Source organism: Phyllopteryx taeniolatus, chromosome 19 (assembly GCF_024500385.1).
Source record: "Phyllopteryx taeniolatus isolate TA_2022b chromosome 19, UOR_Ptae_1.2, whole genome shotgun sequence".
Lineage (NCBI taxonomy): Eukaryota > Metazoa > Chordata > Actinopteri > Syngnathiformes > Syngnathidae > Phyllopteryx > Phyllopteryx taeniolatus.
This window is the reverse complement of record NC_084520.1, coordinates 9,875,544-9,899,268: the sequence shown is the minus strand read 5'-3', so window position 1 is coordinate 9,899,268 and position 23,725 is coordinate 9,875,544. Positions and strand designations below refer to the sequence as shown.

General features: G+C 44.1%; 3 protein-coding genes and 1 long non-coding RNA gene across 14 annotated transcripts; 1 reads left to right on the top strand and 3 right to left on the bottom strand.

Moving 5' to 3' along the window:
• Positions 1-798: 798 nt before the first annotated feature.
• gucy2g (guanylate cyclase 2g) lies at positions 799-14,954 on the top strand. Of its 9 annotated transcripts, none has more exons than XM_061756734.1 (22): positions 799-1,199; positions 2,288-2,636; positions 3,201-3,310; positions 4,113-4,295; positions 4,351-4,495; positions 4,565-4,700; positions 5,583-5,686; positions 6,859-7,025; positions 7,104-7,244; positions 8,187-8,270; positions 8,350-8,454; positions 8,516-8,587; positions 8,668-8,836; positions 9,850-10,005; positions 10,074-10,248; positions 11,660-11,800; positions 11,861-12,053; positions 12,221-12,395; positions 12,482-12,580; positions 14,146-14,237; positions 14,313-14,426; positions 14,520-14,954. In XM_061756734.1, exons 1-22 carry the CDS (start codon positions 816-818, stop codon positions 14,601-14,603), a joined length of 3,378 nt encoding a protein of 1,125 aa, XP_061612718.1. In that variant the 5' UTR covers positions 799-815; the 3' UTR covers positions 14,604-14,954. The 9 variants fall into 9 exon arrangements, with proteins under 9 accessions (XP_061612718.1, XP_061612717.1, XP_061612720.1 ...); XM_061756733.1 differs by having other exon boundaries at positions 3,201-3,325; XM_061756736.1 differs by having other exon boundaries at positions 799-1,040; positions 3,201-3,325; positions 6,859-7,244; positions 14,520-14,953.
• Positions 3,031-11,924, bottom strand: LOC133469540 (uncharacterized). The gene is made up of 3 exons (XR_009785725.1): positions 11,715-11,924; positions 6,834-7,189; positions 3,031-3,292 (listed from the first exon to the last, which is right to left on the bottom strand). It is a non-coding gene; the product is annotated as an uncharacterized LOC133469540 (long non-coding RNA).
• Positions 14,633-19,188, bottom strand: tectb (tectorin beta). Of its 2 annotated transcripts, XM_061756742.1 has the most exons (9): positions 18,563-19,188; positions 18,001-18,191; positions 17,033-17,184; positions 16,889-16,961; positions 16,626-16,813; positions 15,691-15,853; positions 15,542-15,620; positions 15,403-15,435; positions 14,633-15,298 (listed from the first exon to the last, which is right to left on the bottom strand). In XM_061756742.1, exons 2-9 carry the CDS (start codon positions 18,118-18,120, stop codon positions 15,228-15,230), a joined length of 879 nt encoding a protein of 292 aa, XP_061612726.1. In that variant the 5' UTR covers positions 18,121-18,191; positions 18,563-19,188; the 3' UTR covers positions 14,633-15,227. The 2 variants fall into 2 exon arrangements, with proteins under 2 accessions (XP_061612726.1, XP_061612725.1); XM_061756741.1 differs by lacking the exon at positions 18,563-19,188 and having other exon boundaries at positions 18,001-18,385.
• A 936-nt stretch (positions 19,189-20,124) lies between these two features.
• On the bottom strand, positions 20,125-22,796 carry LOC133469539 (dickkopf-related protein 3-like). 2 transcript variants are annotated; one of them, XM_061756743.1, is made up of 4 exons: positions 22,126-22,793; positions 21,870-22,044; positions 21,520-21,721; positions 20,125-20,372 (listed from the first exon to the last, which is right to left on the bottom strand). In XM_061756743.1, the coding sequence occupies exons 1-4, from the start codon at positions 22,276-22,278 to the stop codon at positions 20,312-20,314; spliced, it is 591 nt and encodes a 196-aa protein (XP_061612727.1). In that variant the 5' UTR covers positions 22,279-22,793; the 3' UTR covers positions 20,125-20,311. The 2 variants fall into 2 exon arrangements, with proteins under 2 accessions (XP_061612727.1, XP_061612728.1); XM_061756744.1 differs by lacking the exon at positions 20,125-20,372 and having other exon boundaries at positions 21,516-21,721; positions 22,126-22,796.
• Positions 22,797-23,725: the final 929 nt, after the last annotated feature.

The following is a 23,725-nucleotide window of genomic DNA, read 5'->3' as shown; positions in this document are numbered from 1 at the left end:
GGATTGTGATGAACTTTGACACGCACATTTATCAACGCCGATAATGAACCTTTGGAGTTTGTTGATAAAATCTCATCAAATATGTCCTTATCTCTTTTATTCTATCTTCTCCCTCCCTCTCTCAACACCTTGATTATGCAACATATGTTAAGTGGATTGATCACTTTAGCAAAGGAGAAGTGCTTCACTAACACAGAATTCCACAGATTTGTACAAAATATTTGAGAAATGGGCTTTTTGTATATTTAGAAAAAAGTCTTTTGATCCTTGAGGTCAGCTCACGAATAATGAGAACAAAAACAAAAGTGTGTGTGTGTGTGTGTGTGTAAAACACACACATCAAATCACAAGGATAAATACGAAAATCTTAAATTCACATACACTAATTCTATTTACCTTTGGGGGATTAAAAAAATTGACATAAATTGAATATTAAATTAAAATGAAAGTCTTCTTTTCATTTTGTGCATAAATCATATATAAATGTATGTATATATATATATATATATAGATATATATATACACATATATATATATCTATATATATATAGATATATATATATGTATAATTTTATCATAAGATTTAATTTAGATACAATTTCTATCCGAGCGCTGTTCCTAATATTTTGCTGACCATCGTTAGCTACACGTGAGCGTAACCGAAATAATAAACCCACAGTTGAATTCACGCCTCTCAATCTTAAATTTGTAAAGACAGAATGTTCCAAATAGGTTAGGCCCCTCCTATCCGGCATCATCTATGGGTGTGGGTTGCCATTTAAGCGATGTGACATGAAGTCGCTTGTAGCGTGAGGATGACGATGAGTAGATCTTCCCCGGGTATCACCCAGGTGCTCCACCTAATGCTCGCCCTGACCGCCACCAAGGCCAACGTCGGCGAGGGTCCGGGCGCCAGCCGGGGTCCCGGCTCGCCCCCTCCCAGCCCAAAGCTGCTGATCGGTTTCCAGGCTCCTTGGAACTCATCGTTCCCCTTCAGTGCCCAGCGGCTGGGGTCTGCCATCCAGATCGCCATAGACAAGGTGAACGGCAACCCCTCCTTCCTGGGCAACTACACCTTGAGCTTCGTCTACATGGACACGGCCTGCAGCCCTAAGCTGTCTTTAGGGGCCTTCATTCAGCAGGTGTGGCGGGACAACGTGTCTGCCGTCTTTGGCCCAGCGTGTCCCGAAGAAGCTGAGGTACGGCTTCTATGACACTGCGTATTATTTTGAGTGGTTCTCTTTATTTCTAACTTTGGCCATAATAAAGCAGCATGAGTAGAGCCTCTATCGACTGAACTGTGTTCAACAGCCAAAAAAAATAGAATTTCTTTTTTTTTTTTAAAACACCCTATATTTATTGTCTTTCATATTTTGATAGCTTCGATCCGATCCAGGATGCCGAGAAGAGAAAGTTTTCTAATTTGGTACCGGCAATGCAGCATTTACTCAATATCTTCAATCGCTTGGCTGCTCAACAGCATTTGTTGTCATATGCAGTTATCAGTGCCATTAAAACTGACTCGACACCATTTATTTCTATTGTGCAAGGTGGCGGTTATCAGGAATCGCTGGCGAGAGGAGCGCTTGCATGAATCATTACACATAATTTGTGCACCTGACCTTGTGACTCAGTAGATTATTTCTGTTCATTGTTTATTTCTAGTGCGCAAGATGGTATTTATCATGAACCACTGGCTCTGGGGAAATCTTTGAGTGATTACTACTTAGAGACATTGTTTATTTCTATTGTGCAAGGACGTGGGTGTCATGAATCACTGTTGAGAGGAGCAAACAATCACTTGGCATATACATTGCGCAAGTGACTGTATGTGTTGTAGACTTTTTTTTATGACTCAGTGGATTATTTCTAGTCATTCTATTTGTCTTCTATTGTGCAAGGTAACATTCATCACGAATCATAGCAAGATGACTGATCCAATTAATCATGTAATCTAAATTACACACATGACTGAGTGTGCCGTGGACAACTTTTTGGCTGTGTGTTATTTCTAGTCTTTCTGTTTATTTCTATCGTGCAAGGAGGCGGTTGTCATGAATAACCGGCAACAGGAACGATCGAATTTTGTGACTGGTCATGTAGCTGACTTTTTGTATTATTTCTAGTCTTTCTGTTTATTTCTATTGTACAAGGTGGTGGTTATGACTTGAGTGTGCTGTGGAATTTTCTTCTGACTCAGTGCAACTTACCGTACCTCATGAAAAACAGGGCAAAAGAAGTACTCGCATCACCTACATGTATGTGACGTAGTTTTGTTTGTGTGTAGGTGACGGGCCTGATCGCGTCCACGTGGAGCATCCCCATGTTCGGATTCGTGGGCCAGTCGTCCAAGATGGACAACGCCGACGTGTACGACTCGTACGTGAACGTGGTGCCGCCGCTCAAGAGGAGCTCCGAGGTGCTGGTGAAGACCTTGGAGTTCTTCGGGTGGACGCATGTGGCCATGATCGGCGGTGGTCTGGACTCCAACACGTGGGACAAAGTGGACGCGTTGTGGAAAACGGTGGACACGGCGTTGAGGTCAAGGTTCAAGTTGACGGCCGCCGTCAAGTTCGACACCAGCGACCCACGTCTGGTTTACCGCAACGTCAAGTACATCGCCACAGTGGCTAGAGGTGAGCGAACGCGACACTTTTTTCATACTGTACATCAAGATTGTTTTTTGTTTCATAAATTACTCCAATTGCTTAAAACTACCAGATATTCAATATTTTTCAGGATTTTAACCATTTGAATGCCAGTTTTATTGTTTGAATTATTGAATTTATTAAAAACGATTACTTAAGTTGTTGTTGTTATTTTTAGTCCTTCTATTCACGTTCAATACCGTTTATCCCATTTGGGTTGTAGGGAACACACACACACAAAAAAAAAAAAAAAAAATGAAGTGAGCAAGTATGAAGTTTAAAAACGCAGAAAAAAATACATTTAAGGATGATGATTTAACTGCCATGTTTTCTTCACGTACATTTTCAGAGGCTGCAAAATGCATCGACAGAGTAGAAAATACTTAACATTTCAAAACCAATAATTCCAACTGTATTTCATGCCACAAGTTGTAACACATCCAAAATGATTACAATAAAAAATAAAAATAAAAAAAAAAGGCTATAGTGGCACGCATGAGGGCTCATTTAAGGGCTAAGGTCCTAATGTAATTACGTCCATGTGGGGCTCAGTGATCGTGGTCCTGGCCAACAAGGAGGACTCTCTGACGCTGCTGCTGGAGGCCGAGCGCCAGGGCCTGATGGGCGGCGACAACGTCTTCTTCCTGGTGCAACATTTTGAGGTCAGTGGCGGCGTGGTGAGTAAAAGGCACACAAACACATCACACTCATTGAGCACCGCAAATGTAAACGTCACATTTGTAAAAGGCAAATAGCCTCACTGCTGATATTCCATTTCGCGATCAAGCTAATGCCTGTGGCGGGCCATGCGTTTAGTACGTGGGCCTTCAGTGGGGAATTCACCAACTCAATCCACCTCTTAATACCACCACGTTACAATTATAGAAACCATCAATACTACCAAAAAATATGCAATATAAAAGCATGCAATTGTGCCAATGCCACATACAGTACATTATCTACAGCAGTGCAGAAACAATACTTATCTAATAACACCACAAAACCATAAAGCATTTCAATAAAATACATCATACTCACCAGAGATGCTGATTATTGAATGTATAAATACTGTACATCTAGATCGCTACAGATGATGTTTTGCCCAGTCAAAGTTGGATGTAACAGGTTTTGGTCAGAACTACCAGAGGTCGGTAAAATACTGAGGTCTTCGAGGGCCAGCGCTCAGGCCCTGTGCGACATCGCATTCCCGTCATTGCTCCACTTCCTCATAAACGTGTGTGTTATTAAGCTAACATCGGCAAAACATGCATAATTAGCATTATCAACAATATCTTTGTCGACGTCGTTGTACGCCTGTGGCCATTTATTTTAAGGATGTTTGGGCTAGCAACAAATGCAGAAGGATTCAAGCTAATTAGCATTAGCGACATTGGCTATAGGCAACTTTAATAATGCTTTCCAAGGTGTGACATGCATAGCGTTTTGATGTTTTCCACTGAGCAGGACAACGTGTGGAAATACTCAATGGACGGCCAAATGAACCGAGCGGCCCTCCGAGCCTTTGACATGACCTTCATCATCGGCCAGAAGTCGTATGACGGCTACGACTACTACGACTTCTTTGAGCAGGTGTTCGAAAGACTCCGAGGACCGCCATTCCACAGCAACCTGACGTCCGAGAGAGAGGTAAGAAAAAGAAAAGAAGGAAAAGGGAAAGACATTTTGATGGCGTTCATTTCAGGTGAGCACCTACTCGGCCTACTTGCACGACGCTGTGCTGCTCTACGCCATGGCCTTGAAGGAGGTCCTGAAAGACAGCGAGGATCCTCACGACGGACGTCAGGTTCTGCAGAAACTGAAAAACAAGAATGGCATTCGCTTCTACGGTAAGCGAATGGGCGGGTCGCATTTCGAGGTTTCAAACAGCAACGCAATGAACGTGGCTCATTTCGCAGGAGCTTCCGGACTGGTCCACTTTGACGAGGACGGGGAGAGAAACCTGGACTATTCCATTTACGACCTGCAGTATAGCAGGGATGATGCCACGTTTGTCCCAGTCCTTCATTTTGACAGCCACAGCAAAAGCATCCGGTAACAAGCAAGGCACCAGTCACCATACAGACGAAGATATACAGTGGAATGCCCTAAAAGTTCAACAAAACTTGGAGTTCAACCACAATTATGGGGCAGATATGCTTTAAAAGTTGAACAAACACTTCCATCCATCCATCCATCCATCCATTTTCTTTACAGCTTATCCTCACTAGGGTCGCGGGCTGCTGGAGCCTATCCCCGCTATCTTTGGGCGGGAGGTGGGGTACACCCTGAACCGGTTGCCAGCCAATCGCAGAGCACATAGAAACAAACAACCATTGGCACTCACATTCACACCTACGGGCAATTTAGAGTCTTCAATCAACCTACCACGCATGTTTTGGGGATGTGGGAGGAAACCCACCCAGGCACAGGGAGAACATGCAAACTCCACACAGGCGGGGCTGGGATTTGAACCCCGGTCCCCAGAACTCTGAGGCAGATGTGCTAACCAGTCGTCCACCGTTGGGAGTTACAAAAAACTAAATGCTCTTAGAAATAAATGTCTCGGAGGTTGACCAACCAACATGCGTTCAAACCAAAATGTTGTGGGGAAAATATGCCTTCAAAATTGAGCAAAACTTGCAGGTCAACCAATATGTCCTAGGAAAGAAATATGCCTCAAACGTTTTGAACAAAACTTGGGAGCTCGACCAGGATATTAGGGGAAAATTGTGCTTCAAAATTTTCTGGGAAATTGGAAATCGGATTCAAGTCTGGGCTCTGGTGGAAAAGTCATGTTGTCACGATGGGATGTTGTGTGTAGAATTTTGGAGGGGAAAATCCATTTTGGAACAAGGTTGTGGAAAAAGTGAAGCACCGTGAATACTTTCCAGATGCACCGTATCAAACGTCAACGGGAGAATGGTGTGATTTCAGGCCGACGCCCATGTTCGCCGCAGTGACCTGGCCCAAAGGAAGACCCCCGTCCGACAACCCCGAATGTGGCTTCAACAATGAGCTGTGCGAATGGCTGAGTACCGGTGCGCTCAACCATCTTGTATGTCAGGGGCTCTCAAACGTTTGGAGTTCAGGGACTTTTTGAGAATGTATTCACCATCCTTGATATATAGCTTAAGCTCCATCTACTAGTACACTCTTTGACCTCACTAGTAGAACTAGTAATTTGTTTCCACTTTCCACTACCGTATGACATTTTTGCACACAGGTAGGACAACTTTGGCAGACTAATAAAGTAGGACAACTTTGGCTGACTCGTAAGACAACTTCATCTTACTAATGAGTCAAAACTGTACACTAATAAACATCAGCACGCTTCTAGTAGTACTAGTAAAACACTAGATGTTGACTAGTAAAAATTTTAATGCACTAGTGCGTGACTACATACAACTAGTAGGATATTTCTGGATTATGTATGACAATTCTGCAGACTAGCAGGACATGTGCATGTTACTAGTGAGGGAAAACTGGACTAGTTTTCTACGTGCTACATGTACAACTAGTGACAAAGTCTACCAATTAACAACTGGCGCTTCACTAGTAGTAGGACAACTGCATGTTAGTAGTGAGGCAAAACTGCACTAGTTGGCAACTGTGTGCTACTAGTACGTTTCGTGACATAAAAAAGTAGTTAACATCTAGCGCTTCACTAGTAGTACCAGTAATATAGACTTGTCAACTAGTGTGCAATTTTGACTCACTGGTAACAAGCAGTTGTAAGACACAGTCATTCTACTTGTGCGCCTACTACGCCCTACTTGTTAACATCTAGCACATCACTAGTAGTAGGACAACTGAATGTTACTGGTGAGGCAAATTGGACTAGTTGACAACTGTGTGCTAACTAGTAGTACTAGTAATATACACAGGTCAACTAGTGTGAAATTTGGACGCACTAGTAACATGAAGTTGTCCTGATAGTGTGAAGAAATGTCACACAGTAGTAGAACAAAACGGAACTTGCAAGACATAGTCATTCTACTTGGGGGCCTACTGCGCCCTAGTCGTTATACAAGTTCACTGCATTGTCATACTAGTGAGGACTATGAGTGTACTAGTACAGGGACCTTGAGCTGGATATTCCAAATATGGAATCCACGCTCAAACGGTTTTACGCAGACCCCGCTTTGAGAACCTCTGGCGTACGTGATGGTGTGACTTGATGCTAACCTTCCGTGCGGTGGTGTCACGTCAGACATCGTCCTGCTGGCTCTGCTGGTCACCTTCCCCGTCATCGGCGTGTTGGCCGTGCTGGGCATCGGCGTCCTGGTGCTTCAGAAGCTGCGCCTCCAGGCCAGCCTGGAGGACTCGCGCTGGTGGCTCATCGACTACGGCGACATCACAATCATCAGGGAGGCGTCGGTACGACCCTTCGTGGGACTGCAGTGTGTCGCGAATGTAGTATGTCGTGTGCGTCTGTTTTGTGCGATCCCCATGCAGCACGTGCACGCCGTGTCGCTGAGCACCACCAGGAGTCCGAGTGGCAGCGGAGGCTCGTACTCCACCTTGTCCGCCAACAGCTACGGCTTCAAAGACAAAATGGGCAAAGAGCACATCTACGTCACCATTGGCCTCTACCAGGTAAATGACACAATGCTCGTCGGAATGGAATAAAATTTAAAAATGAAAAAAAAATAAACATTTCAAAGACGATTCAGCGTGTCCCCCACCTCTCGTCAAAAGGCAGCTGGGATAGGCTCCAAGTCACCGGCCACCCAAATGAGCGCATATTAAATAAAATAATAAAATAAAAGATGAGCTTAAAATAAATAAAATGTATTTTAACATACATTATTTTAATAATAGCTAATAAGTATTTGTGCTGTTAAATAAATCAATATATAATTTTTTTGTTCATAAATAAATATAAGTAATCTAAATACATTTAAATATGTATTTAATATAGAAAACATTTTATCAATAGTTGCCTTTAGGGAAGGCCATTTTCTGTTCATAAAAAAATATAATAAATAATCATCATCATCAAAATCATAATATACATTTGAATGTAATTTTTCTAGGCACATATTTATTGGAGTACATTTAAATATGTATTTATTACTTGCTACATAATACTCCCAAAGTTTATATATTCATGTTTTTAAATATGTGTTTATTACATAAATGTGCTCTGTCTAACATAAATATTACTACAGTTTAGTTTTTAGGGAAGGCCCTTTGCTGTAATAAAAAACTAAAACATTATATTTCTTTAACTGAATACTATCAAGTCTATACATATTTAAATATATGTATTTATTATGTAAAATATAATATTTAGCTCAATTTTAGGTCTGTAAATGTTTTAGTTTTTTCTCAATCCAAATAAAACGAGTGCTCAGATAAGTTTGGTGTGGAAGAAAAAGCCTAACAACAACACAACAAAGTCCCACTGCAACAACTTGTGGAAAGTCATCCCAGAAGAGTGACGCAAATGGCACACTTCACTTTTCACCTCCTGCGGGTGTCCCAATACTTTTGTTCCAGTGGTCGCTCACTCTTGACTTTTGTAAATGGACGCAGGGTAATTACGTGGCCATCAAGTACATCAAGAAGGACGTTCGTGAGAACCTCCACAGGGCCTCCGTCCTCGTCGAGTTCAACGTGGTAACGTTCTTCAGCAAACTCTTACGCGGCGTGTTACTAATGGCGTGTTGCTAAATGGCGTCCACCTCCACCGAGACAGATGAGGGAGATGAAGCACGAGAACCTGTTGCAGTTCTTCGGCGCATGTGTGGAGCCGCCCAACGTCTGTCTGGTGACGCAGTACTGCAGGAAGGGCAGCCTGAAGGTCAGTGCGGCGCGCTACTCCCGAAATACACAATTGGAGTGTCGCTGTTGTGGTTTTGCAGGATGTTTTGAAGGCTTCCGACGTGGAGTTGGACGGGATGTTCAAGCTTTCCTTCGCTTACGACATCGTCAACGTAGGTGTCACGTTTCCCCCCCGGTGCCTCGAGAACCCCCCCCCCCCCGTCCCCGACGTGACGTGTGTTACCTCCCGCAGGGAATGGACTTCATCCACAAGAGCAGCCTCAAGTTCCACGGCAACCTGAAGACCAGCACCTGCATGGTGGACAGCCGGCTGCAGGTCAAACTATCCGGGTTTGGACTGTGGGAGTTTAAGTACAGCAGTAAAGGCAACAGTGACCTGACAGGAACTCCCAAATATGAAGGTCAGAGGACATTTTTGAGAGTAGTAAAACTCACAAAAGGTCTCAACGCAGGAAGTCAAACTTGACAGCACCATGAAATACAAAAGTGTTTGTTTTTTTTGGCAATTCAGCCCCTGACACCACTTTCACTTAGCAACATGAAATGTGATAAGCTTGTCTACCATAAGTAAATGTACAAAAAAGTAAATGCCTGAAAAGACACCGGAAGTCTGCCATTATGGTTTGAAGCAGCCATTCGGGGGTCAAGTCAAGCTATTTGCAGGGTTCCTTTGATTTTTTTAATTTTTTTAATTCGGCCCCTGAAGCCAGTTTCTCTGAGCAACATGAAATTTGATAGACATGCCGGAAAAGACAGGAAATCTGCCATTTCAGGGTCAATTTTGCCATTTCCAGGGGTTCTTTGAATTTTTTGAAAAGTTTGAAGAGTCCATGCCCGAAAGACACAGGAAGTTTACTATTTTTGATGTAAGCAGCCAATTTAGGTTAATTCTGGCCTTTCTAGGAGTCCTTCAAAGACAAACTTCTCTTAGAGACTTGTCTGATTGTGACCAAATTGAAACCACATACATTAAACATCGTAAAACATTGGAATTTTTGTCATTGCATGCCAGCGAAGCATGTAAACAAAGTTTGATGACGTGCCGCAAAAGCGAAAACTCAATAACTCAACCACAAGAATGTTTTTAAAAAATTCATCCCCCGACGCCTTCGTTTCACTTCCCAACATAAAACTCGTCGACAGTTCTGCTGTGAGTAGAGGCACAACATGAATTTCAGGAACCCATGTCTAAAAGGTCACACAAAGTCGTCCATTTTGTTTTGAAGTGGCCAGTTCAGGCTCGTTTTGGCCATTTCCAGGAGTCCTTCAAAGAAAACTCTTTTTCTCTTTTTCTCTGACTGCAACCAAACTGGAACCACATTAGACAGATAGCTGGCGCTAAATCCCCAAACTTTGCTGTCATGCCATTAAACAAGAAACGTATAACTCTGAAAAGTGACTTGTGACGTTGCAGGGTTTTTCTGGACAGCGCCGGAGCTTTTGAGAAAAGTCAACCCCTCGATCACTGGGACCCCCAAAGGGGACATCTACAGTTTTGCAATCATCCTGTGGGAGCTCATGTACAACTCCAAGAGCGGGCCGTACCATGAGGTCAACATAGAGCCCAAAGGTTGCCATGACAACATTTCAGCCTCATTTCAATAAAATGGCCAACTACAATCAGCAACTTGTCTGCAGAGATAATCGCGAGGCTGCGGGGGCCCTCCCGCGGGGAGCCCCTCAGACCGCCCCTTTCTGACCTGTGCGACGAAAGCATCAACTCGTTGCTCAGGGTCTGCTGGAACGAAAACCCCGACCACCGACCGCCGTTTCGGTCCATTCTGAGACAGCTGAAGGAAACCAGCCCAGAAAGGTCCCACCATTGTTTTGTCTTTGCTATCTTCTCCTCCAAACATCAACTCTACAGATTTCACAACATTAAGGCGGTGGCTCGTGTCAAACAACACATTTTAGCTCGACGACGGGAGCAAACAAAGCAAGAGGCAGCGCTATAATCCCAACGTGTAAGAACGCTATAGCCAATCAGAAACACGAACAAAGTCATTTCCAGAAAAGGCACGGTAAAAATAGATTGTAAAATATATATATATTTTATAATGTGGAAATATTCATAAAAATGTAAATAAAAATAAAATTATCTTTAAAAGTTCATTATTTGATTGATAATAATAATAATAATTTGAGAATATTCATATTTCAATACTCATTGCAATGACCTGGATGGATGAGAAAATTCACAGGCATATTTCAATATAATTATATTTTTCAATATAATACTATGTTCTTCAGTAGTTTTAATATCCATCCATCCATTTTCTGAGCCGCTTCTCCTCACTAGGGTCACGGGCGTGCTGGAGCCTATCCCAGCTGTCATCGGGCAGGAGGCGGGGTACACCCTGAACTGGTTGCCAGCCAATCGCAGGGCACATAGAAACAAACAACCATTCGCACTCACAGTCACAGTCATGCCTACGGGCAATTTAGAGTCTCCAATTCATGCATGTTTTGGGGATGTGCGAGGAAACCGGAGTTGCCGGAGAAAACCCACGCAGGCACGGGGAGAACATGCAAACTCCACACAGGCGGGGCCGGGGATTGAACCCGGGTCCTCAGAACTGTGAGGCTGACGCTCTAACCAGTCGGCCACCGTGCCCCCGTGGGGGTTATGTGTGGGGTTTGTGTTTTTTGTGGTTTGTTGGAATTGTATGGGTGTGGGGGCTGTAGGGTGTGGGATGTTGTGGTGTTTTTTTTGGGGGTTGGGTTCTTCGGGGTTTGTGACGGGCTGAGAGTTTGTAGTGATTAGTTTGTGTTGGGGTGGGTATTGTTGGAGGGTTTTTACATTTGTTTGTGTGTCTTGATTTGTGGGTGTGTGGGGGGGCAGATAGTGTTGTCTGGTGTGTGGTGTCGGGTGGGCACTATTGTCTGCTTGTAGGTTGTTTGTTATTTGAGCTGGGGTTAGGGTTAAAGGTATGTGGCATAGGTGTTTGTGTTGGTCATAAAGTGATTGTTGGTGGGTACTATGAGTGTCTTATGATGATTTGGGGTATTATAGGACCTAGGTTTGACACTGGTTGAGGGGGTCTAGTGTACAATATACTTTTTGTGTTTACTTCTAATACTGTTATATTTTTATACTTTATATTTAAAAAATATACTAGATAAATAAATTATATTTTAACATAATTATATGTATTTTAACAATATATATTTAAAAAGAAAAAAGTGAGCATGTCTTTTGAGTGTTTTTCCCATTCGGGCTGCAGCCATGCAAACATTCTGGACAACATGGTGGAGAAGCTCGAAAAATATGCCAATCACCTGGAGGTGGTGGTGCAGGAGAGAACCAATCAACTGGTCGCCGAGAAGTTTCGCTCAGACAAGCTTCTCTCCAGCATGTTGCCGAGGTAACCGCATCGATGCGACTAACCCGTAAGTCCTCTCGACGGTGACTTGTCGACCCGCAGGTACATCGCTGACGAACTGATGGCAGGGAAGACGGTGGAGCCTCGCAGCTACGACGTGGTGAGCATCTTCTTCTCTGACATCGTGGGCTTCACCTCCATGTGCGCCATCAGCTCAGCCATGGAGGTGATCACGTTCCTCAATGACCTCTACAGCCTCTTTGATGACATCATCAGGATGTATGACGTCTACAAGGTACGTGGAGACAAAAAAAAAAAAAAGTTATACTGGCTGGTTATACGGGCACAGATGGCAAAAGTGCACACACCGTGTTCTTAAGTAGAAGTACAGTCCCAAAGTATTTGTATGTTATCCATTGCCACCACTGGCAATGGGTCACTGTTGACGAGCGCGTCTTCCAGGTGGAGACCATCGGTGACGCCTACATGGTGGCCAGCGGTCTGCCCATCGCTAACGGCCAACAGCACGCCGTGGAGATCGCCACCATGGCTCTCCACTTCTTGAGCGCCATCAAGCGCTTCCGGATACGCCACATGCCCTCCGAGAGCCTGGCCATCCGCATCGGCGCCCACTCGGGTGAGAGCCAACACGAAAAAGAGACAAATCCAAAAGGTTTCAAAATGTCTGTGTGAAGATGTTGCTGGTGGCTTTTATTTGGGCAGGTCCGGTGGTCGCCGGCGTGGTCGGAAGCACAATGCCTCGCTACTGTTTATTTGGTGACACGGTCAACATGGCCTCTCGCATGGAGAGCAACAGCTTACGTGAGACAGCCCGGAAAAACCTACGTTGATCTATTTTTTAAATGATCATATTAATAATACATGTATTGCTTTTCTATGCTGGAAAAAGTTATCTTCAAAAGATAATGTTGTCAAACCCACTCACAAGCAATGACAAAAATGTTTAATGTTTGGGAGTTTAAACCATCCATCCATGCCATCCATTTTCTTTTACCGCTTACCCTCACGAGGGTCGTGGGCTGCTGGAGCCTATCCCAGCGATCTCCGGGCGGGAGGTGGGCTACACCCTGAACCGGTTGCCAGCCAATCGCAGGGCACATAGAAACAAACAACCATCCGTACTCACATTCACACCTACGGGCAATTTAGAGTCTTCAATCAACCTACCACGCAAGTTTTTGGGATGTGGGAGGAAACCGGAGTGCCCGGAGAAAACCCACGCAGGCACGGGGAGAACATGCAAACTCCACACAGGCGGGGCCGGGATTTGAACCCCGGTCCCCAGAACTGTGAGGCAGATGTGCTAACCAGTCGTCCACCGTGCCGGCGGAGTTTAAACCCATCTAGGACAAAACCCCGGGAAAAACCAAAGTAACCCTATATTGGCTGCTTCAAAGAAAAATAGAAAACCCATTGTGTCTATTCTGGGATGGATTCTTGAGTTATTTTTGTGGGTCTATTCATGTTGGACATCCCAACCAAATTTCATGTTGCTAAGTGAAACTGGCTTCAGGGGCAGAATTTTTAAAGGATTCAAAGGAACCTTGGAAATGGACAAATTTGGCATGAAACAGCTGCTTCGAACCAAAATGGCAGACCTTCCGTGTCTTTTGCGCCGTATGGTCAACTTTTTTTGTATAGACTCACACCAAAATAATAGACATGCCTACCAAATTTCATGTTGCTAAGTTAAACCGGCATCAAGAGGCTGGATTTTCAAAACATTTGACGGACCCCTGGAAGTTGCAAAACTGACCCTGAAATGGCCACATTAAACCAAAATGGCAGACTTCCTGTGTCTTCCTACGACTTTTTTGTGGGTCAACTATTGATAGACATATCTACCAGGGGTCATGTTGCTCAGCGAAACAGGCTTTTGTCATGGTCTGTGTTTTGGTTTGGGTTGTGTTTAGTTTTGTTCCATGTTTTCCTGTGTTCCATGTTTGTCGTGTGCTCATTAGGTTGTTGTGTCCACCTGTTCTCGTCTATTTTGTGTCGACCAATCAGCTCTCTCCAGCCACTCGTGTCTTGTCCAGGTGTTCCTCGTTGTCTCGTCAATTTGTTTGTATTTAGTTCCCTGGGTTCTTTCAGTCCTTGTCGGTTCATTGTCGTTGTCACATGTCTTGCCATGTCATAGTCGCCAGTTGTTTTATCATTGTGATTAAATATTATTATTTTGAGATTCCCGCACTCCTGCCTTGCCTCCCTGCTTCCCTGCAATTGGGTCCACCATGTTCTTGCCTTGCGTTCCTCGCCGTCGCCCTAACCATGTTCATGACAGCTTTGGCTTAACTTTCAACAATGACAGTGCTGGTGTGTGCATAAACTTACAGTTTACCGTCATATTTCCTTTGCTGTTTGGTCAGCCTTGAAGATTCACATTTCTCAGTGCACTGCTGACATTCTGACTCAGGTGGGGTCATTCGAGCTGGAGGAAAGGGGACAAATCGAAATGAAGGTGATTGTAACACACGCACGTGTGTGTTACAAGCATGTGCAAACGTTCTCACCTGTGTGTGTGTGTGTGTGTCAGGGCAAAGGCTACCATAAGACCTACTGGCTGTTGAGCAAACAGGGTTTCAACCCTCCTTTACTGGCTCCCCACAGCCCTGCACGGACGGACGCATGCCTCCAGCTGGCAAAAGAGGTGCACTCAGGACCCATCCACATGCTCTTCTTTTTCTTCTTGATGTTGTGTTCCTAATTGTCTTTTTTTTTTTTTTTTTTGTGGTGTGTCAAGAAAAAGGGAGTGTGCAGAGCTGCAGATAAATGGGCAACAAAACCTGCTGGCGAGGACACCGCTGTGCCTTTAGTTGACAATTAGTTTACCTGTGACAACAAATAAGATTGATGTTGTTTTATTATTTATTTATTGATGCCTTTCATGTGGACCTCGCTCTAAACAAAAGGCACAAGAATCCAAGTCAGGGTTTTAAAGTCCCTATGTGCAAGTGAAATAAGACATGAGATTATCAGTTCACAACTGATCCTACTAAACTTAATTCAGCAAATTAATCACAATTCTTAGTCCACCTGATTCCTGGCTGACTTCATATGTTATCAAATATAGAATAATAAAAAAAATGTAAGGGTCTTGTAGGGAGTGCATACAGCTACTAGACGCTAATCATTTAAGCAACGTCCATATTTATTACACGTTGGGAGTGTATGCAGGTACTATGTTGGCTAATCAATGAAGAAACCATATCCATATGTACTTAGAGTGTAGGGAGTGCCTACCGTTACTATAGTGGCTGATCGATAAAGAAACAGCCATATTTACTTTAAGTGTAAGGAGTGCATGAATCAGTGAAGAAACACCGATATTTTCTTGACTTTTAGGGAGTGCCTACAGTTGCGCATCTGGATGGATATGGATATGTCTTGTCTGATTAGCCACTGGGAGCTGTATGCACTCCCTCCAAGTACAGTACATATGGGTGCTTCTTCACTGATTAGTTGCGTAAGCAGGACTGCATGTGTTGATGAAGATGAGCAGCAGGAGGGGCACTGACGCTCCTGTGACGACAAACAAGAAGACACGCGATTACACAATCACAACAAACACACGCACACACACTTCACTCCATTGACACATGCATTGTGATGATACGTGTATTTACCTATGATGTGTCCTTTACTGGAGGATCCGTTAGCTGTGAAGACATTTATTCAAAAACATTCAAATTTATATTGTTTGCCATAAACTGAAGTCAGTTCATTTTTCTAATGACTGCTGTCACAAAGCGCTGTGTTGTACACCTTTAATGTAAAATTCAGCAGTCAGGACGCCGCCATGTGGCTCCGCCTTCAATGCCAGTCTCCTGGCTGGGCAAGGATTCTTCACATGGGAGCAAATGTAGCATTAAGGACCACTTCACATCTTCTCTAACTGAGACGTTCTTACTCACCGGCTGACAGACGAGCCGCTCGCCGTCGCACACGTGAACCTCGCAGTGGAGCCACACGATGGATGCCTTCTCCTGGTCGCGGAAGCGGAACGAGTTGAACTTGAAGGTGGAGCGGCTGTCTTTGGCATTCTCGAAAATGTTCACAGTATCGTCGGATGGGCAGCTAGAGGGATGTGAACGAAAGATGTACACATACATAGCTAGAAAATAAATCTAAAAGGCAGAAACAACAACAAAATTACCCAGTTTTTTGTTTCTTGTCACGCCACTTGTTGCTAGGCGGAATTCAGAGAGCACAATCATTTCTGCCCCCAAAGCCCAATGCTATATTAGCTGTTATCTTAGCAACTTGGAACACATTTCGCTACCCAACACAGCAAAGAAAGGAGAAGCATATGAGCCAGTGAAACAACAAAGAAACATTTGCACGGCCACTTTTTGCTAAGCAGGATTCGTGGGACACAACAATTTCTGCCCCAAATGCCCAATAAAAAATTGCATATAGTCACGGCACTTATGCTGTTAGCTTGTCAACATGGCGAAAAGGACTCCAGAAACACAACAAATAAACATTACTTGTTACTTGGCAGAATAATTTCTGCCCCCTAATGCTCAATACAAAATTAGCATAAAGTCAAACCCACTATTCTGCAAACCTTATCAACTTGGGACGAATGCCTCCACTACGCTAAACAGCTGAGAAAGGACAAGGATAGTTCACATGAACTCAACAAATAGAAATGTTTGTGTGGTTTCTTGTTGCTAGGCAGATTTCATGGGGCAAAATCATTCCTGCCCCAAAACTGACATACACCAGGCATGCCCACTATGCTTTTAGCAGAGAGAGGAAAGGCAGATACACAACAAACAACAATAAAGTTTGCGTGGTCACTTGTTATGCGGCAGAATTCACAGGGCACGAACCATTTCCGTACCTGTTGATGATAAGGCTCCACCTCCTCCTGTCTGTTGAGTAGGGCGTGGGCGTGGCCCAGCAGTTGTCTATGACCACTCGGAAGCGTCCGCTCAGCCCTTTGGCCTCTACGCCAACAAAAACCTCTGAGCCAATCTCGGAGGTGTCGATCACATATGGCGCTTCTTTGGCGTACAGGAACTTGGCGTTCTGGGGGAGCATATTCACGTCACGTCCGCGGACCGTAGCGAGTTCCACTATTTTACCGGGCGCGGCGAGACTCACAGTGAACACGCCCATGGACAGCTGTGACATAAAGGAGCCCAAAGTGCCGTTGCTGACGTAGACAGTGGCCACTCTGGAAAAAGCAGACTTTTGAGTCCACACACCACGATTTCTTCCAGAGGGCTGGACGAGGTGCTTACTGACCTCTGGCTGAAGACGGCGTTGTTGACCAGATAGGTGGCGCGGTACACGCAGCTGAAAGTGTAGTTGACCGGCTGGTTCCTGAGTGTCAGCGACGTGTCGTTGGACACCACCGAATTGAAGAAGATATAGCGGGCGTCTTTCCCTGGGATGTACTGCCAGGGAAAGGACCAAATTGTGTAGAGACCACAAAGCGTCAGGTTTCCATTGGTAAAAGTGCTAAAGGTACCAAAATATAGTAGCTGAACTGTACCAACTGTGGTGTGTGCACCCCCGATGGTTAATAGTGAATAACTCACAATAGGATATCATTGCCATGGATTATCTAACGATAATGACAATGTCACAAAACTGTTTTTATGCCAAAATTGGATTTAATATTGAGAAAAAAAACATCCACAATATCGACAACACTGAAGAATGTAAAACTAACCATAACACTCCTAAACCTAACCTATACTCCTCATGAGTTTAACCTTAAATTTCATCATCTCAACCTAACCCAAACTGTAAACTTTCTGTTTTACAGTATGTGTGGGTGCTAGGTGGAGTGCCATGCGATGTCAAAGTGGGTTGTATGGTTTAAAGAATTTGGGAAAGGCTGTGTTGGTTCTAGGTCTGCTGTTTGCCTTTTGTTGGTGGAGCAAAGTGGGTCAAGCAGCAGCGAGCTCCCCTCCTCCCCATGATGTTGTAATGCCGGCTGAACTGGGTTGATTTTGGCCACCGATTCAAAAGTCACTGGCGTCACGCAGCGACGGTCTGACCGCGCGAAGGAGGCGAGATATTTGGCAGTCGCCGCGGAAGAAAAATGAAATGCTTGCACAATGTGGAAATGCAACACTGTGTCATCCAAATGGTGTCTGACTGACAAGCCTCAAACTGGACTCAAACCAAATCCAGAAACCTTTTCGCACTCAGCGGTGGTAACAATTAGCACGATAGCATGTTAGCACACGTCCCCCTTGACTCACCTCTGACTGAGTGCCGCAGTACGAGTGGTTCTTGGGCGTCAGGTCGGGGATGATGAAGCGGTAGTAACCGGAGCTATGCACACCTGTGGAGCACACCCCCCCCAGGGAGAGTTGCTCCATCTCCCAGCCGTACGGACACTCGGGCACGTTGGCGATAATGGCGTTTGGGAAGCACGACACTATCACGTAATCTGAAACGCCAGACAAAGCAATGTGCTGTTTGCTTGGCATCCTGGGATCCACTACCCCACACAGCAGTGAAAGGACAGGGAGAACGGCAGGAACGCAACTCGCAAAATGTTAATTGCTCTGGTGAAAAACCCTCATTAAAATCGAATCTGTTTTGAAGAGCTGCTGTAACGTTGAACCAAGTTTTATATGGATCTGATCCCCATGCACGAATACCAATTGAAGGTGACTTGCTTGTGTGAGAGTCAAAAGTCTTGTTACCTGCTTTCTGCGGAACACAGGTCCACGCCACAGGAAGCATAACAAGGAGCAAAGCGGCGGTCATGATTCCATGCAGCACACAAATTCAAATCATTTGGGAACAGCTGTTCACCTGTGCGCCGTCAGAAGATCCTCATGTCTGCCTCCACGGCTGACATTATATGTACGCTCGTAGGCGGAAGTGGTCCACATTCCCACCCGGGGAGCCTCCATTGTGGGCCCGCCGACAAAAAGCCTTCTGTGCTACTTGGACATTCACTTTCAAATGACCGCCATCTCTCGGGACGGCCGCTCCGCCGCCTTTTGTAGGGATGGACCTGATGGAAATGTGCCACTCTGCTGCAAAAACCACACAGGCAACAATTAGATGGTCCTTCAACAGGATGAATGATTCGTAGAGCAACATTAGAGTGGTCAGCTTTTCATTCTTAACCTTTACACCGCCCCGATCTAATGAGGCCTGTAACAAAAAGGACGCGGTAGAGGCCTTGGTCGTAGTAGAAGAGGACGAGGTTACAATAGCGGAAGAGAGCGTTGGAATCAGTCAAAACTGAATGCAGAAGGTGTCTGGGATTGTGGCAAAGAAGGACATTGGGCAAGAGGTTGTCCTCTTTGTAAAGGAAATGCAGAAAGTTCAGCAAGACGAGATAAGTCTGAACACAGACAAATTGTAAAGGATGACTGTGTTAGCGACATACAAATAGAAAATGATATCAACAAATTAGAACAAGTAGACATACAGGCAGCAGAAGTTTATTTTACGTTCAAGGACGAAACCTGAAGTTACCGGTACTCTAAAAGTAGCTGGACAAAGTTACATGTTGTTGTGTGATTCAGGAGCATGTAGAACAGTGTTAAGAAAATGTCTAAAGAGAAAAATCATTGTCAGACAATAAATATAGACACCCTGACAAACCCACTAGTTATCTATGATCCAGAAACAGGAAAACATGTTAGAGCAACCCTAGTAGTGGCCTCACAGTGCCCAGTAAATGTATTGCTTATTGCTTATTTCAGCAAGACAATGCCAAACCACATTCTGCACGTGTTACAACAGCGTGGCTTCGTAGTAAAAGAGTGCAGGCATTAGACTGGCATGCCTGCAGTCCAGACCTGTCTCCCATTGAAAATGTGTGGCGCATTATGAACCGTAAAATACGGCAACAGAGACCCCGGACTGTTGAACAGCAGAAGCTGTACATCAGGCAAGAATGGGGAAGAATTCCACCTCCAAAGCTTCAACAATTAGTGTCCTCAGTTCCCAAACATTTATTGAATGTTGTTCAAAGAAAAGGTGATGTAACACCGTGGTAAACATGACCCTTTTGGAACGTTTTGCAGCCCTAATATTCTAACTTAATGATTTTTTGCTAAAAACAATACATTTTATCAGTTTGAACATGAAATATCTTGTCTTTGTAGTGTATTCAATTAAATATAGATCAAACATGATTTGCAAATCATTGTATTGTGTTCTTATTTATGTTTAACACAATGTCCCAACTTCATTGGAATTGGGGTTGTAATACCACCTACTCAAGCTGTAATAAAAGTGGAAACATACGTTGGAAAACCTTGGTGCGCTGGCTCAGGTTGTGTTTCTTTGTCTCCAGTCTCTGTTTGGTGCAAGTATCTGGAGGTTTCCAGAATAAACCTGACAGGCTTATTACGGCACACTTTCAGTTCTTTATTGGTTCTATTGGAGTACAGCAAACGTGTTATGATGACAACAGGTCATTGTAGTGCTTCAAGTTAAAAACATAAAAAGAAACTATACAAACATGTAGAAAACGACACAAATTTCATATACACAATTCTGTACAATGGAGTCAATAAATAGTAATTGATATAAAGCTCGGTGTTAGTGTTTGGGCACTTGGCACGTCCAGCTTGTGCGCTCCGCCTGGTATACAAAATCCCTCCTGGAAGACAAAAAAGTGGAAGTTAGGCCACCTCGACGTGAATAAGCCAGTAAAAATGAGAGTTTTTGCAAAGAGACAACAATGTCTTTAATCCATTCCAGATATTTGGTTAAGGAATTCACAGGGCGCTCACAGATTTATTGATTTTTACTTTTCTTTTTCTAGTATTTTTAAACATGTATGTATGCAAATATTCTATGTACTGTATACATGAGCATGTTAGGACAATTTCTTTTATGGATGTGAGAATTTGTACACGTCTGTGTGAAGACAGGAGAGGACATTTCCTTTTCCAAATGACCTGTGGAGAAACAGGAGGATTAAATGAGTTTATGTCTCTTCCCACTCCTTTAAATAGTTTTGTTAGTTACTTAGTTGTATTACTTTTAGTATTGTTTGACTTGTTTGTTTGTTTATACTGGATCCTATCAGATGTTGAGAGTGGTAATGAGTAACAAATATTTGAGTCCTGGTAGATTTTACAGGTATCAGTATATTAGGTCTACTTAAGTTTTGTTTTTTTTGACAACTTTTAACTTTTACCCCCTACATTTGAAAACAGATACAGTATGTGTACTTTCTACTTCTTACTTTGACAAAATAATTTCTGCTGTTATCATGAGCTAATTTCATATTTGTTTTCATGGTCAGTTAACAAGGCTATGGTAACACATTTTGACAGCATGTCCAGAAATTCAATTTCTTTTCAGTAGAAGCACTATGCAAGTTAATGAAAGAGGAAATCTATTCTGTGTGCAGTGAAGGGTATTTTTTCCCCTTACGTTTATACTTAAGTACATTTCCGAAACTCTAATTTTTGTCAACTTCTACTTAAGCAAAGGAGTTGAAATCAGTACTTTTATCAGTCTTTTTTTTTTTAAATCTGTAATTCTACTCAAGTACAGACTGTGAGTACTTTTGCCGCTTCTGCATGTTCCAGATAAATTCATTCATTCACCTGTACATCTGCCGGTCATTGTAAAAGTAGACTTCATTAACACACAACAGCCCTGTGCGGCAACATTTTACAGCACGCTTGCCTGCATTTCAGTAAAGATGCATCATTCAGTGTTTTCAAAATGGTCCACTTCAAGACCCATTTTCTAAATGTTGCGTTTTACTCTTGCAGTACTGTTGCAGTACTCACTCTCTCCTGCGCGGGACGGCATTCTCCCGACACAACAACCCCTCGTCGCACGGGCAGATCTGGTTGATGCTGAACGCCAGGCCGCCGTCGGGCACGTAGCAGCCGTCGCCGCGCTTCAGCCTCCGCTTGCACACGCGCTCGCCGTGGTGGCGGGCGCAGCACATGGACGCCCCGCAGTCCCGGTCCACTTTGCACCGAGCACCTGGGTAAAAGGAAGCAGGTTGGTTGCGCATAACCCCTATTGGTCTGGTTTACATGACCCGGAAATTTGTATAAAAAGCTAATAAAAGACAATATAAGGAAATCAACTACTTTTATTAAGTGTAGGAGATTGAGAAGCGGGCGCTCACCCTCTTGTCCATTGGGAATACTGCGGTGGCACTTCCCGAACATGCAGCTGAGGCCCCGCACACACTGGGTGTCCCTGCGGCAGTAGTGCCCCTCCCCGCGGAGGGGCACGCATAGGCCAAAGTGGCGGTCGCAGGAGAAACCTCGCACACAGGCCCTGTCGTGGTCGCACGCCGCCTGTGGACAAGAGTGACGAGTGTTCAAGATTTTTTGTCAAACCTTCTGTAAAGTTGAAAACAACAACAAAATAAGTCCTACCGTGGTGGCTCTGGCAGGGGGCGCAACATCCCGCAGCGCAGCGGCCCCGTCTTTGGGCGGACTGTGCGGCATGTTTAGCATCCACGCCCAAATGTGCGCCTCGGCCAGTGTGAAGCACAGACACAGGCTCGCCATCCACACGCCGGGCAACATGGCCGACAAAATCGAGGGCAAATCGAACGAGGTCAGGACGACACGAGACGGGTTTTATGACTTGTGGTCTGTCGTCTTGGCAGCAGCTGACAAAAATCCAAACGTCAACAAGTGACAGTGACCGGGCTCCTCTTGCACTTTTATAAGGCTCCAGCTTGAACCCCCCTCTGGCATCCCCCCCACCATCCTGGCCCCTCTCCTACTGGGCTGTTTGTCCAAATAGCGAGGGAGGAGGAGACAATTAGTTGTTAATGGATTAGCTAAGACGCTGAGTCACCACCCGAAGTCCCCCCGAAGTAGGGAATGCTGCAAAAGAGCCAACAACAGCGCTACCAATGTGCGCTTTTCCCCGCTGGAGAAACAAACGGCGGGAGAATAATGATAACAATGGCGTGTTTTGCTGCGTGTCGGACTCCCAAAAACAATCTGGGGCCCCGAACACTCCGACGCCCCCCACCTCAGACCTCATGCCGAGAGCAATTTGCCAGAGTGCACCCTGAAGACGACCCCATGATCTCATTAAATGTAATTACCATCAGTTATTAGTTCTCAGCGGGGAGAGAGAAAGGATGGTAAGCTGTCTTGGGGGGGGCGGGGGGGGGGGGGGGGGGGGGGGAGGTTAAGTGGGGCTGCAAAAAAACTTTTCAAATTCATTTTTCTTGGCAAAGTAATCACAAATGTAGGTCTAACTGTTACTGGTGCACTTGTTGCCATGCTTAATTTCCTCAACAACAACAAAAAACATATACTGCACTATTGATGTTGCAGTTTCTCAAAAGAAAAAAAAGTATTGATGTTGCACTCTCTTAAAAAGATCTGGGGCAAACTATGTGGGGCGCTTTCTTAAAATGTTGTATTCTCCTAAAAAGATGACGAATGAATAATGTTGCACTTTACTAAAACACTAAATATGGACGTTGCACTTTCCTAGAAAGAACACTAACTATTGATGCTGAACTTTTCCAAAAGAAGACAAACTATTAATGTTGCGCTTTCTTTAAAAAGAAGACAATGTATCTGGCACGTTCCTAAAAAGACGACCCATGTTGTACTTTCCTAAAAAAAAAAAATTCAAAAATTAAATTAAAAAAACTATTGACATTGTACTTCCTTAAAAAGAAGACAAACTATTGATGTGGCATGTTTCTAAAAAAGACAAACGATTGATGTTGAACTTTCCTAAAAAGAAGACAAAGTGGCATGTTTCTTAGATGTTCTCTAAGATGTTTTGTTTTATTGCATACATTATTTTGTTTATTTAAGAATTTCTCAAGACAATTTATTGCTAGCAGTAAATTGACGTTTTTTTCATCTCATTTCCAACATCACTGGATCTCCCAAGTATGTACCTAACCGCAATTTTTAGCATTTTGTTAAACCATGGATAATGGCTAAAGTAGCGTTCTTTTTGGCAAATAGGACCAGGCTGGCATTTATGTAACTCTGT